The sequence below is a fragment of the Mycetomoellerius zeteki genome, unplaced genomic scaffold (assembly GCF_001594055.1).
Source record: "Mycetomoellerius zeteki isolate Tzet28-1 unplaced genomic scaffold, Tzet1.0 scaffold174, whole genome shotgun sequence".
In the NCBI taxonomy this organism is placed as follows: Eukaryota; Metazoa; Arthropoda; class Insecta; order Hymenoptera; family Formicidae; genus Mycetomoellerius; species Mycetomoellerius zeteki.
Window position 1 is genome coordinate 425,491 of NW_017256696.1, and position 16,152 is coordinate 441,642.

The following is a 16,152-nucleotide window of genomic DNA, read 5'->3' on the forward strand; positions in this document are numbered from 1 at the left end:
ACAATGGGCAATTGGTAGCTACTATTACAACGAATTTGGCTGTCTCGGCCATTAATACGATTACACATACGCGTGCGCGTCCACAACTGTCGTCAATTCGATTACTCGATTCTATAGGCAACATTCCTCTACGATGGAGAAATTGAGCGCTGCCAAGACCGTTTGATCACGTACCGAAACTTCACCTCTAGAAGATCCTAGACTGCGAGCAACTGCTTTAATGATAGGGGTGCTCATAGCAATTTCACGTCATGGTGTAAATGATAAAAGCTATGACCATGCAAATTTAAGAGGATTTATAAGCACTCTCTCGGTCCGAGAGTCTCGGAGAGTTTTGGAGCATATTTCTTCCTTTTTATTATTAAAACTTTACTCGGACAAATAATTACCTATATCTCATAACAAATAAAGAATTGATACATAAACGTTAAAAAATGTTAATCTTTTTCTTATATGAAACAGAAATTTGTAAATAGACTCTTATATTACAAAATTTGTAAATAGACTCTTACAAGTTTCATAACTGTCGAAATGTTCTGACAGGATAACATAATTTTGAATTTTTCGTGACATTTCTCAATTTTTAAATATTTTATATTCCTAATTAACATTTAAGATTTTAAGAATATATTTTATTTCATCAATTGTCTCATTATTTATATATTATTTATATTACTGAAATTTTAGAATTTCGATATCAAATATCGCTATTAATGCCTACATATCCAATTTCGTTGTAATCCATTATATAAACAAAGTATTTTTTTCCAAACATTTTATTTTTCATTTTTATTGATTGTTATATTTATATATTTTTGATAATAAAAATAAAAGAACGTTGTGTACACATTCTAGTTTTTTCTACTGTTATTCAGCCGTACGCAAAAAAAATATTATTATTGTGGTAGATTTCCGACAAATTTTTCACAAAACTGGTTCATCGCCTTTCACTAAACATTTTAAAAACATTCTCACCGAAACGCATCAAAATTGCTCAGCAATATCGATATGAAGTAGCGGAAAGAGTACGAAATGCGCATCTCGTCAGTTGCGACTTCACCTCAGAGATTTTGTTTTGCCGCATATACTTAGGCCCGTTTTCACAATATATGGTTACTTAAAGATTAAAACCAACAGATTCATCAATGAAATTCATTCATTAATTTCTTGGTTACCTTTAATCTTTAGGTAACTATATATTGTGAAATCGGGCCTTAGAGAGTTTCGGTTTATCGCGATTTGTCTATTTTAATAGAGTTACTTGGAACTCGGAAGGTATTTACATGATGCTTAAATATCCTGTTTCCTCATTCTACATTAAGATTTTATCATAATGAATCAAAACCATTGTAATATAAATGAATATGTAACTATTATTCCCCGCGCGGGAATATTTAACCATTCTCGATCGTTCTATCAGAGTCTAGTCATTATCGTCATTATCACTATCATTGTCATCGTCGTCTTTGTCGACATCATTATTGTCATTGACGCTACGTTTTCACATCTATTAATGTAATAGAACATAAACGAGAACATATTCTTTATAATTTACTGATCCAGAAGATTAAATATATGAAATTGCGACACTTTTATGTTATACGCGTTCACGTTTTTCGATCAATAATGCGAACTCAATTAGGTAACGTAAAGTATAATATATCTTTGGCGCTTTGAGTTAAAATTTCAGGGAATTTGATGTCAAACGACACGAGAAGATCGCCTTTCCGCGATAATTCTTTCGGGAAAGGTAGACCGCGTCCTTAGAGCTTCTTGACCGTGTTAAGCTTGACAATCTTTTTCGTTAAATTCATAGGTACTTTTTCGCCGGTTAGCATAGGAACTAGGAACTTCGACAATAGAGTACCGCACAAAGCTTACTTTAAGCTCAGTTTGCACGTACGAGGTCTGTCTCAAAAGTATCCGACTTCTGCCTACATCATAAGAAAGAGCTACTCCGGAGTGATATTAAAAACATCGCCTTCAAAGTAGTCTCCTTTTGAAGCAATATACTTTATTCCAGCGGTCCATTCACTTCCGGAAGCAGTCCCAAAGGTCATTTTTTGATAGCCAATAGCTCCCTCGTCGTATTTCGTTTTTCTTTCATCGTCAAATCTTTTGCTCTTCAACAGATTTTTCAACTTAAGAAATAATCAGAAATCACACGGAGCTATATTTCGACTGTACAGGGATTGGCGAAATGTTGGACAATGCCGTGTTTAGTAAAAAAATCCTGAATCAGATAAGATGAATAAGTAAATGCGTTATCATAGTGCAGGATTTATTTCCAGATCTTCAAACTTCGAGAAACAATAGTTTTTGGGATTCCAAGGTCCTGTTCTAACTCTCGCACAGTCAAACGACGATTTTCGTTGATTGTGGCTCGCACACGTTTCACTTTTTCTACACGTTTCGCTATTTTCGACGTTAAAGATCTGCCGGAACGAGGAACACTGTCCATTGAGACACGGCTATCTTTGAACCATCTAAATTACTCTTTTATTTGTGTATCACTCATAGAGTCATTGCCATACACTTTACGGATCATGCCGATTGTTTCGGAACATGTGTGGCCTTTGTGAAATACGACGTTCGGAGTTTTCGACACAATTGCGTATCGTTGCCAACTGAACAACTGTTGGGTCGTGCCGTTTGGTGAGAATACTCCTCAAGGCGCCCCCTTCCCCTCCAAATGCCTGTTTTCCACAATAGAGAGAGAGAGAGAGAGAGAGAGAGAGAGAGAGAGAGAGGATGCTCAAAAACAAAGATATATGTAGAGGGCGGATACTTTTGGAACAGACTTTGCACATCTAATGTCACTGCCTTCACTCCTGAAACGGTTAAGGTTTGTCCCTGATGATAAAAACAATGTCTACGAGTTCCTTCCTTGGCGATTGAGCATCTTCCTTCTGGAAAATGATTTTTGTATCAGCTTTTCAACCTGGTTTCACATCGATGGTGAGAAGCTTATACTTCTCCTTGGTATTACCGTCGATGCTACCTTCGGCTGTATCATCCTCCACCTGCGTCGGTCGAGGTACCGACTTTCGGATCCTCCTCGCAGAATTTATCGTAATCTTCTTTCTTCTTCGCGTCCGATAACAACTTATATATACTTCGGCTCTTTTTTTAAATTTGTCCTCAACACTGAGACTTCTGTTCTTGTCAGAATGATATCGTAAAGCTAACTTTTTTTGATCGAGACAGCCTAAGCCAACGCAATTTCAGTGAATGTGTTTAAACGACTCACGTGCGTTCGTCCCTATACGCATTCACATGCAAATGACATGCGGCGGTGCAATGACGGTAGTTCCGCGACGACATCGAGAGATTATGATCAACATCCTTTTACCTGTTACGCGCGGAGGGTAAACTATCCCTGAGGCTTCTTCGTTGTGTTGCTGGTTGCAGTATCGGTTACAGCAGCCAGCCACCCCGGTGAAACGCTGTGCGGCTCGTATCGGTCACGTGCGCCACCGTAACCGTAGAATTGCTTTCGCGGTGAACCTGCAATGATATCGTGCACACAAACAAGCAAACATCGATCCCAGTTCATTGTGTATCGCGTAGAATACAATCGCGTAACCGCGCGTGCCTGCGAAAGCACGGGCATCCGTTATCGCTCGTTTCTCGTCGCTCCGAGTATACCTACCTGCAGCTCTACGCTGTGCCTCTTGACGTATCTTTGCCCTCCTTTCCCGGAGATTTTACGCGACGCGATAACAATGACCGCGAGGAACACAGTGGTGGCCAATTTCGGTCGGCACGATCGCGATTCACGTAACTTACGCGGTTGGTTCGATAACGAGATCACGATCGGCGACTCTCTCATTTCGATTACTCTTATCGCGATACCTCGAATTTCCTCAATTTCCTACCATCCCTTGCTCAATCGCGAATTGGCCAGGGAATAAAGATAGCCTCTTTACGTGTATTTCCGAGGTACTCAAACGGCGCGGTCGTTCGCGCATAATGTCGGCTTATACACAGGTTCTGCTTAGATTATGAGTTAACTTTCTGCAAAGTGCTTTAAAGTAACGCGACTACTTGGTCGCTTTTTGCTGCATTTACACAGTTTTGCAAAATTTCAAGAGGAAGTTAAAGATAAATTCAGCGATTAAGGTCCCGAGCGAGGCATCTTCTATCTTATAAAATATTTAATCCGGCGTTGCTCTTCTCCCCTATTGACGACGCTTATATATAAAATACAAACAAAAAAAGGGATCTTTATTTGCTCCCGATCCAATTACCTTGAATTTATAATCTTTTGTAAGCAAATGCGGTAGAATGTTAATATTATTTTTACGCGCGCAGAGCTAATAAAAGAGGGTACACAACCTTTTTCGTGACTGTTCGGGGATCGTTTTATTTCTACATTTTTTATGTGTATTTTTCTTTGTGAAAATCGAAATTTATAATAATAATAATCTATAATCTAGGAAACTTAAGGAAAAATTAAAATAACAATTACATTGAAATGAAGTTAATAAAATCCTTATTCTCATTGTTACAAAATCGCTGTCAGTTGTACTTCATTGTTAGTCATTTAAGAGCGTTTAATATTTATTTTTGAAATATTAGAAATTTAATAAAAATTTTACAGATTGTTCTTACATACATTCGGACAAAATCGGAGATGTCTCATTGAAACAATCCGAAGTTATAAGAATTTTCATTTACAACGAGAATTTTTATCCGTGTTTCTCATAAAGTCACGGATAAATTCTCGTTGCAAATTAAAATTCTTATAACTTGGATTGCTTCAGTGAAACTTTTTTAGATTTTGTTCGACATATGTAAGAACATATACTGTAAAATTTTTGTTAAATTTTTAATATTTTAGAAATTATTGATCGTGTTGATATATAGGATGTACGTGTCACATCTAAAAAATAATACTAAAAATATAAAAATTTCATAGATTGTTCTATTATTAGATTACGTTTGAATATCTGTGTAAAATTTCAGCATAATTCTCTCATTTATTTAAAAATTATTTAACTTATTTGTTTGTCTTTTTTTATTATTATGCATTTTGTAATACATATTTATAAATTTAATGAAAAAGTATTAACAATTAAATCAAATTTTGTCCTACATATATGTATATTGATCAAGTAATAATAAATGCGCTTGGCTTAGCGCCGAGACACTACCGTGTCTCCAGATATTCATATAAAAATTTATTTGAACTCATTTTACTCTTATTCATTTAAATTTAAAAGTTATTGACCTAAAATTGCAGAAAATATAGTCATTTGCTGCATAAACCATTATAAGCAAAATTAATTGTTGTTTTGTTTTTTGCAGTTAGTTTTACGTCGTATTTACGGACCATAATATCAAATTTTTGTGGATGATGTTGACTAATATTAGTTTATTTAGGCTGATTATTTGACTGATATTTGTAGTTGATGTTATATAACGAAAACATCTTTAAATCTAATTTAAAGTTGAGAATTCAACAATTCTGAATTAGTTTTTAAATGATTGAAGCACACACTAACAGCAATTTCATAACGATGTGAATAGTGAATAAAGACTTTATTCTTTATTTCAATGTACCAATTTTTCTTTGAGTACAGCGCCATTATTAAGATAATTTTTAGTTTCCATAAAGAAAAATATATAAGAAAATGTAGAAATAAAACGATCCCTGAACGGTCGTGAAAAAATGAAGCTTGCACCTAATTTAATTTCTTTGTTCCTCGACGCTATTGCGAGCGAACAAAGGCAAAGGTAACTTTTTTCCCTTTCGCCTTTCTCATCCGCAGAATATATAAAATAAATAAATAAGCCGTAGAATAAATCGTGCATAATAAATCTCGGGAAAAAGAGATTTATTTAAATTTAAATTTTGTATTTTTCGACGTCACGTCTCGTAAAGATTCGATTGGTTGGATCGATCGCGCAGTTTTGTTTTATAAGATATAGCAGAATAATGCAGATATGCGTTGGACTATTTCATACATCATCGCGATTATCTTTAAGCCTTACGACGTTAATCGAGCCGCAGATATACTGCGCGTCACACTTGGACGCGCGTACGCGAACATACCTGCTGGAGTTGCACCTATCTAGTTTACTCTAGAGTCCAAGAGGCTGCAGATAAGCGGGCAGATAATGTTGCAGGCCACGTTTACGTGGTCGACGATTAGATCGATCTTTCGAAATAAGCGAGGAGATTGCCGTCCAAGCGATTGCGAATCTGAAATATCAAACTGATGTACGTATATTTGAAATCTTTTTGTGTACTTTGTAATTAGTATTTTTTGTCTTGTGTTACGAATACGCAATCTTTCATGCGACGTTATTTTCATTTCGACTAGCACGATCACTTTGCATAAAGTTCACGATGCTTCGCGTTTAAAATACTTAACGTTGCGATCGCTATGTATTTTCTTGTTAGTGGCAATAGAGCTTGCGCGTGAAAATGAGCGTCGGGAACGACGAATTGAACAAACAGTTCGAGAGTGTTAATTAACGTTTGCAAACGCGATTGATACCTTTCGCTGTGTATTCGTAAATGTTTCGTGGTAGAAATTGCGTTATGTGTTGACTCGAATATTGAACTTCTCGGCTGCGCTTAGAAACATCACCTGAGTGCATCTAGGTGTATTTTATCCTTGTTTAACATTCGGTAGGCACTAATTACATTTTATACAATGACTTCCCAGGTAGCACCTATTAGTTCATATACGTTTTATGTATTTACGTTTCCTAAACATATCTAATATTCTACAATTATTTAGGAAACATATATAAAATCAATATGTGCTACTTAGATTGGTTAATAATCAATATTTAAATTTAAAACTTTACGATAATATTCGTCAAAGTGTTGTTTAAACGATTCTAGACTCAAAGTTACGAAACATTTATTATTTAAGATACTATTCATAAAAATATAGAGACAATGCATAATAGTTCTAAAAAAAAGGGCGACAATGGGGCTTTTTATAAAAATAAATTCAAAAAATTGGTTTGGTTTGAAAAACAATATTTAGTTACGAAATTAACAGAAAAGTAAAGTATTGTAGAATGTATATGCAAATGTATATACATAAAGTACACATAATTTCTTCCATATATAGGCTGCTCAGTATTAAAAATCTATGGTATTATACATGTAAACTGTAGGTTAACACTAAAGCTACAATCAATCTACAGAATAATTATTTTGACATGGAAACCTCGAAAAAGAGAGCTGTCAGCAACCAGTATGCTTCGGCGACCACATTTAACGAAATGCCATGATATTGTTTAACCTTTCATGACTCGTATGTATACAGCCAAATAAAATGTTAAATAACAAACAATACACTCAAATATACACATTCGTGTGAAAATACACTCAAGTTTAAAAAGAATGAGAAAGTAATAAGTATGTATGATTAAATGCTATAGTGTATCTTAAAAACATTTTGAAATGCTTGAAAGTAAAAATGCGTTATAATAAATGCTGGCTATTGTGTATGCATATTAATGTCATCATGTAATGGCGAGCTACTAAAAAACATAATTTTGTAAATAATCATTAGAATTTGTCACCTAATAGCGTAAATGTTAATAGGGGCCATTATATTTATACTACAAGGGCCATAACATTATCTTCTTCTCTATATACTGAATTTTTAAACGCAAAATACATCGATTCGTTTTGTACAGTGTATCTATTATTTCGTACAGTGATATTCATTAATCGAGTTTTTTTGGGTATAGCTAATATAGAAACCACAGCAACCTCAGTCAATCAGAGAAACGTGTTAGACTGATGGCAGCGTTTGATGGGCTGATATTACTGTGATTCTTACATTAGTTTATAGTTCAATAGAATTCAATTGAATATCGCTTTGGTTTACGGCAGATGTGGTCAATAAAATTAACTGAGCAACATGAAACGCAATTGAGTTAGAAACGTCACACGCACATATGCACGCACACACAATTAAGTAATTTAGAATCCTTTTTCACGTCTTTCACAGAAATCTAATAGCAAATTCGATTACTTGCATTATACCAGATTAGTGTATATTAAAAGCTGCTATACACCTTTACAGAAAACTAATACTAATAAATTTATTACTGAAAGACAGTAATTAATTACTGATTTGAAGTTTTAAAAGTATACTGAACAGTGCTTTTAATATTTAAAATGAATAATTAATTACTGTCTTTCAGTATTGGCTAATATTAGACTTTTATAAAAGCGGGAAGAATGATTTTGCTGAAGTACCTAAAAATTTAAATAGATAAAGATTTGAAAATAATTTTGTTGGATTATCGAAATAATTATATATTTGAAAAAATTCAAGCATAATAAGTAACGCTGCGAAAAGTTCTGACATTCTCCAACAACAAGTTTAAGCTATATGATTATTTTGATAGTTTAATACAATTTTCAGGTTTGTATCTGACTAAATTTTTAGATACTATAGCAAAATCATTCTTTTTGTAGTATAATTAGTAAAGTTAAAGCGATAAAATTAATACAGTTAATGTAAAAGTATATAAATATTTTAAACAATTAAATATCCAATAATGTGGTATTTAATATAATAGTATTTAATATAAATATCTAATAATAGTATTGTCACGTTATTTATAATAGAATATATATTATGTACTATTTCATTATCAAAGTACCTGTATTGTACCTCTGCATTTAGATATTTTATATAAATCGGCATTTAATGTGTACTAATCCAGTGTAGTGCGAGCAATCAAATTTACCATAAATTATTGTAAAATACTATCTTTGTTTTGATTCGCGTAATTACTTAACGTTTTAGTTAGTAGTGCTTTGCGTCAGTTCAAAGTAACACCGCAATTCACTCCGTATTTGCTCTGTGCTTTTCCTATGCTTTTCAAAGTAAAGTTCGCGGTCGGAAGTGTCGAATCAAATAAATCGGCATTTGCTGGAGAAGTAATTAATGCGTATAATCGCGATCAATACCTTTCATCGTAATCACTAATCGCCTCGCGTTAAAAAATGCATCAATTGGAATACAGAATTTCTTAAATATATATGTCCTTTCGCATTGATTAAATTGTTATTATATATTGTTTTAGTTTGCGCGAGTTACAAAATTCATTAAGCATAATACGAAATGTAATCACACACGCATGATTTTGTAATTCAGAATCTTTTCTCGCGTTGCGGAAATCTAAATCATTGTGAGTGAATCACTATTTTCGTTTTGGGTTTAATTCGTGGTATTTCGCTCGAAATAGCGCCGTGTATTTTCGTTTCAGATTTTCTTCGTGCATTTTCCGTTCAAAACAGGTTCTGCATGAAAATGATGGTCAGAAATATCAAATCGAATAACTGATAATTACTGGAGAGTGATAATGAACCTGTGTTGATCGCAATTAATACCTTTCGTCATAATCATCGAACAGATATAGTCGCTTCGTGTTATAAATTGTATCGATTGGAATTCTGAATTTCTTAAAATACATCATTTTACATTAATCTAATTGTCGTTTCATTACTTTTGGTTTGTGCAGAATATACGGTCAACAAAATTCAAAATTCTAAGCATTACTGTTAGTATAATTATTCAGCTAACATGATGAAATATGTAAAAAATGGTTTATAGATTTGGGGGTATTACGTAAAATTGAATTAAGTCAAATGTAAAGTTGCATTAAGCGCGAATTCATAGCGAGCGAAGAGTATAGCGTGAGTGATTAACGGATGTGCGTGTGGCAATAAATAATTGGCCTAAAATACGCGTGTGTGCTGGCAACTGCGAATGTTCTGTTTTGTCTTTCCACTAAGAATAGTGAAACTGTACGTGCAAATAGTTACATCTTTGTATCAATAAATTGGCATATACATATACATATATAAATTCAATTTGTATCATTTCAATATAAAAGTCTCGCAATCTCTCAAAATATCCATCAAATACGAAACGTAATCGAATTAGAAACTATAGCCACATGGGCGAGTTTATTCATAATTTAAAATCTTCCATGGATCTCTAAATGTCTCATCACGAAATATTATTTTCGTTTTGATTCGCGTAGTCATTTTGCGCTTATTTGCGCTTAATTCGAGCGTAGTATTTTGCTTGAAACAGCACCGTTGAGAAATGTTCGTTCAGTATATTCTCTGTGCTTTTCCCATTCAAAGCAGAGTCTGCACGAAAATGATAGTCGGGAATATCAAATCGGGCAATGGATAATCGCCAGAGAGTTAATTAAGGCTGCTTTCCTTTCAGGACACACAATTTAGGACACAAAGTATCGTTCTATCTTTAGAACGACATTTTTTACAAATTAATTCACATATTTTCAGTGTTAATAATAATTTAATCCTTTTAATTACGTATTATTTTGCCATAATAGTCTCGTAATCTGAAAAGAATTTAATTATTTATTAGCACTGAAAGTATGTAAACCGATTTGCATTTAATTGCATCAATTGCCGTAATTGTCGTCACAACACTACACATCCGTATTCAGCCCGAGGGCTACTAATCGGTTGTCTGCAATATGCGGAATAAGCTTAGTAAAAAGTAAGAGCAAGAAATTGATTAATCACAATCGATTATTATTCTTCTCACATTCGACTGTGATTGGTCAATTTCTTACTCTTATTTCTTACACCAAGCTTACTCTGCATATTGTAGACGACGTAAGATTATGATCAACGTGATACTACAAATGCTTTCAAAAGCTTTCCTTGATTGGTTAATTAATAAAATTCTTTCTTCTGATTGATTAATTAAATAGTTCAAATTATTTGTGAGACTTTAACCGATATTAATAAAGTTGTGTTCCGTTATTCACTGCGAGTATTGAAAATCTATAGTACACGTGCAGTGAATAATACGAATAGAACGCAGTCACAGTCGGTTTTTATATTCGAAATTAAATACAGCCTTAAGATGTCACGAACCAATCACAGGCCGGTATTTAGTATCTGTTCTTATTTTAACCCTTAATACACACCTTAGTTTTGGGCGATTTTACTACTTGGGTATCCTTAAGTAATTCGCGTTCGTAGATATCTAATTTTCGTGAATTAATGCAACATCTGGAACGACTCGTACCACTGCCGTCCCCCTCCAAGGTCGCCGAACAAATGCCGAAGTGATGACGTAATCAAACGCGCTTCCCCTCGCTGTTCGCCCTCCCTCTCGCTGTTCACGCTCCCCTTTATTGTTTGCCGGGCGCCGTTCGGATACCAAGTGTCACGTATGAAAAATATTCACAATTTATACAATTATTTGTATTTTATATGATTATGACAAACGGGTATCGTCATACATTTCGCGTTTTGCTTTGTGGTATCTCTGGCTTGTCCAATCCTATATTATTTGCGCAGTTCTTTTAAACGTAAATTAGTAATTATTCGTGTAGGAATATTCCAACATTATGTCTCAATTTGCATTATTCTTTTTAATGATTCTTAAATGAAGGTTGATAATATTTTATATATCCTTTATATAAAGATACGTGCAAATTTTTTTAATATTGCAAAACAATTTGCGCTAAATACAGCTCTGTCTAAAAGTATGATATTAAGACCGTTTAAAGTACAATGTCTTTTTTAAGATATTAATACTCTGAGATTAGTTTACGACGTCTCAAAATTATATTTAAAATCGTCTTAAATATAAGAACTGACGATAAATACCGATCCAAGAATTGTATTAAGATATTACTTAAGATGGTCTTAAAATAAGAACGGACTATAAATGTCGATCTTTGATCGCACTTTGGGCGGTCCATTCTTATTAAGATCGTCTTAAGTGATGTCTTAAAATGCTAATACAGCGCTTTGATTGACTTATGACTGTACTTAAAACAGTCTCAAATATAAGACTCGACTATAAGTACCGGCCTCTGTATCACGCGACGCTATCTTCATTCTGATTGGTAGTCACTTTGCGCTAAGTTCATAGTGTTTCGCGCGCGCCTCGAAGTAACACGCGAGCTGACCTCGTTCTGTATTTTTCTCGTATTTTTTCCCGTTCGGAGCAAAGTAAGCGTGAAAATAATGGTTGGGAGTGTCGAATCGAACGACGGATAATCGCCGGAGAGTGTTAATTAACCCATATGATCGTGATCAATATCTCATCATAATTGCCGACCAAACGTAGTCGTCCGTATTAGAAACTGCGTCACAGCGTCGCGCGTCCGTTGGAACATGGGATATTTCAAAGTACGTTATTTCGCATCGTTCGATAGTTTGAGTCGCATCGGGAATTTCGTGCGAGAACTATAAACGACGATTAAACTACAGAAGCAAGTGAAGCACTCGATAACAATTGGTTCTCGGAGTCGTATCATCGCGATAATTCTAGTGTGCGGTGTGAAAATAGCCGTTGAATTTTTCGTTTGAATTTTTCGTATGTATAATACATGTATGTATTTACGCAACGCGAATGTATCGCGCACTGAAAGAAAAGTGTTTGATATTTGTAAAATTGTGGTGTAAAATAATTATGGTTAGGAGCTCCATTTTTTTTTAGTTATTACTGCTATAATGTTAATAGTAATAATTACATTAATAGTTCTACGCAGAAAGAATGATTTTGATGAATAAACATTTCCCCGGTGGCAAGTTAACGTTATTTACATAAAAATATCTTTGATATCGTTTTAACGTCAAAATTATGACAGATAACGTCAGCTCGCTAAATTGATACAGATCTGAAAATAACTTTATTGGATCATCAATATAGTTATGAAGGAAATTCGAGCATAATGAGCAATGTTATAAAGTTTTGATATTCTAGCAATCTCTATATTCTAACAGTTTGAGCATTTTATATAATTATTTCAACAGTTCAATAAAATTATTTTCAGATTTGTACTTTTAGATATTTCAGCAGAAAGGTTTTTTTTCGTGTAAAAAAATATACTGGATCAAGGATGGCAAAATGATCAGCGTGGAAATGTTTCCTCGAACTTACAATAACAAAGTACCTTCACACTGATCATATTACTATCGCTGAGTGCGCGAAATTCTAGTCTTATTCGTAATTTTTAAACTCTTCCCATTTGAAAACAATTCACAGCATTATCGTATTAGATTTTTCATCTGAAAATGTTACGAAGAATCTGTCTTTAAAATATTTATCATCAGTCTCGAGACACCCTGTACATATTTGATACCGAAAATAACTACATAAATTACGGCTGAATTATAGTAATCGCTATCGTTACTTTCTTTCAGTGCACGTGAACTTTAGTTAGCAGATGGGAGGGAAACTCGGAGCAAAAGAACCAGAAAGAATAACGTTCGCGGAGACGTAGGTCTCGTTGATTCGATGGTAATGATTGACACGCGCGTATCAAAATAAACGCATAGACAATCGTGCGTCGTCCGTTGGTCGTGTCGTTGGAAGGTGTCCTTGTGTGCGTAACGTAAGATTACGAACGAAAGTAGGTACGCAGCGCACACGGCGCGGTGTAACGTGTAACGGCAGGTTGCGGCGGTGCGGCGGAGCGGTAGGGGAGCGTAGTGGGATCGCCGAGCGCTCGGGTGAACTCGGCTGGCCGCCGATGTCTCACGAAGCGCAAGCGCTCCAAAAGTAAAGCGCGCGGCAGACGGTCTTCGCGCGTCGAGCTCACCGGTCGCTCTCTCACGGTAACGCCTCTGTCGTTGTACCAGTCGACATATCGCGGACGAGGAACGACTGTACGGCAGCTCCGGAAGATTCGGATCGACTTTCGATCACACGATCGCGCGTCCCCGCGACTCGCGTCCGCGTCGTTAAAATCAGATTCTCAGCGCCGTTCCGATTCGGCGATTCTGCGAGTTATTTGTGTTTCATCACCGCATCGCGGTTTGCGAAACAACCTGAAGTTCGTCGACTTGGAGGAATTTGTTTCGCGGCAGTGTTTTCTTTTGTCTGTGATGTGCACGAGAGCTACGAGCGGCAGCGGCATCAGGATGACGACGATCACCGTATGGGCCTGTGTCATCGCCGTGCTGTGTTCATCGATTGTTGAAGGTGCGCGTGTGGCATAAGTTACATAATCGCACGGTGAAATCCCGTTATGACGAGTAGCGTCAACGAGTAATTTTTTCGAAGGCGTCGCGCCGCGTCGCCGGCCGCGATTGGCCATTACTCAGCAGGGTATCGTCCGATACTCCGCGAATATCGCGATACGATCAACTCGATTCTAGATGGGATTCGTTATAATGAGATTTTACCGTGGTTTTATATCCGGTCGCGTATATTGCGCGCGTTTCCGGCGCGGCGCAACGTACGGGGATTCGTTTCGAATCCGGCGCGCCAATAAAACGCGCAACCTCGACGATCGCGATTTATATCGCGCTGTCAAACACCTAATATATACAGTGGCAGCGTTGGGAAAAATATTTATTTTGCAAGTTTTCTTTCACGCTCGTTGGATTATACTTTTAAATATAGAGGAATAGTCCTATCTCTCAGCGAAGAAAATACTCTTAACAGTTGCAAAATAAACGTTCTACTAAACGCGATTAATGGCTGTGTTTAGCAGAAAAAGCAGCTTTGCAACTGTAAGATTCTTTAACATGATTAGTTTATGAATTTAGGTGAGGAATTAAGACAAAACCATGATATTATAGAATTTTAGTTGCAAAGCTGCTTTTTCTGCTGAACGCGGCCGATGGCTGTGTTCAGCAGAAAAAGCAGTTTTGCAACTTAAGATTCTTTATTTCTCCCATACAGCATAAATCATTCCAGCAATATCGCAGCGAAATCATTGAGCACTAAGCTATGCCTTTAATGGGATTAACAGGATTGAATTTGATAGTGTACTTATATTTTTCTTTCCTTCTAAGTTAATAATTACATATTATTTATGTATGTAAAGGATTAGAGTATAAATATTTTGTTATTAAAAGTGTGAAATGTAGTTAACCGAATTGAATTTGATAGTGTGTTTATTTTTTTCAAGTTTATAATTAGATTATATCTATAAAATTCTAGACTCTAGACTATGAATATTTTGGTATTAAAATTATGAAATGTGATCAACAGAATTGATGAATTTGATAGTGTGCTTATTTTTTCTTTTCTTAATAATTAGATTGTGCTTATAAAAATCTATAAACATTTTGTTATTAAAAGTGTGAAATTTATGCAAATTCTGTGTTACATCAATTAAGAGTGTTCTACTTCGTCGGATGTAAAATTTACATACCAATAGCAATACTGTACTCTTAATATCAACAGCGTTCTAAGATAAATACGATTAGTTCTTGCCTTTCCTTGCTGGATATAAACTTATAAACCAATCGTATATCAAAGAATCTTCCAGCAGTTGCAAATCTACTTTCTCTTATTGAACATAGCCAATATACGGAGCGAATATAGTCGCAACAATTTAACGCATTCAGGAAAAAAGACAGAAAAGAAGGAAGACCAGGAGATGTAGCTTTCCGATCTCTTGTGACTTTTACCTCGCGAAAAGCAAACGCATTTAGGCAAATGACGGGTACAACTCGCTCGCAACTTTTCCTCCCTCACTGCGAACGTCGGCAGCTTCGTGTCGCACGCGCTAAAGATACGCAGGAAAGGGAAACTCGTGGGAAAACTTCTGTGTGTGCTTTGAAGTCGGAAGAGGCGAGAAAGGTTCGGTGTGCGCGGCGGTGATTCTCCACGCTACGTGCGCTCTGCGTGCGGAACGCGTAACGATATATATATGACGTCCGTCGACGTACGAAACGAATATAAACGCCGCTGGCGGGAAATGCATCCTCGAGATTATTCGCTACGCGGTATCTAGCCGGTGTAGCTCTAGATGTTTTACCAAAGTGCACCATGTTTGACCTAATAACCATATCATATTAACTTTTAAGTAGGTAAGTGGGATGCTCCGAACACCTCAAACAAGTTTTATTCTTATAATTATGTTTTTTAATAGTATACTTATATATCTATAGACTCTCTACGATAAGCCATTATCCAATTTTTAAGTCTTAAGTCGTAAGAAATTAATCATAGTTGATTATTCTTCTCACATTTGACTGTGTGACCGTTTGATTTTTTATGGCTTATGACTTAAATCTTAGGTAATGGCTTATTGTAGAAAGCTTCTTAAATTTAGATTGTATTCTTTATGAGATAGAGGGATGTAAAAATAATGAACTTTAACACTTCTGGGCAATTCTTTTTACTTTCCTTTCTCAAATCAAGG

At 35.5% G+C, this 16,152-nt stretch overlaps 1 protein-coding gene and 1 pseudogene across 4 annotated transcripts in view; one reads left to right on the plus strand and one right to left on the minus strand.

The window, feature by feature from the left end:
* Window positions 1-1,623: 1,623 nt before the first annotated feature.
* On the minus strand, window positions 1,624-3,832 carry LOC108721448 (dnaJ protein homolog 1-like; annotated as a pseudogene).
* A 9,716-nt stretch (window positions 3,833-13,548) lies between these two features.
* Window positions 13,549-16,152, plus strand: part of Fas3 (fasciclin 3) — a 394,377-nt gene continuing 391,773 nt past the window's right edge. For all 4 annotated transcript variants that reach the window (XM_018446212.1, XM_018446213.1, XM_018446214.1 and 1 more), the window contains exon 1: window positions 13,549-13,976. In XM_018446212.1, coding sequence (XP_018301714.1) covers window positions 13,880-13,976 — 97 coding nt within the window. In that variant the 5' untranslated portion in view covers window positions 13,549-13,879. The remainder of the gene's footprint in view (window positions 13,977-16,152) is intronic.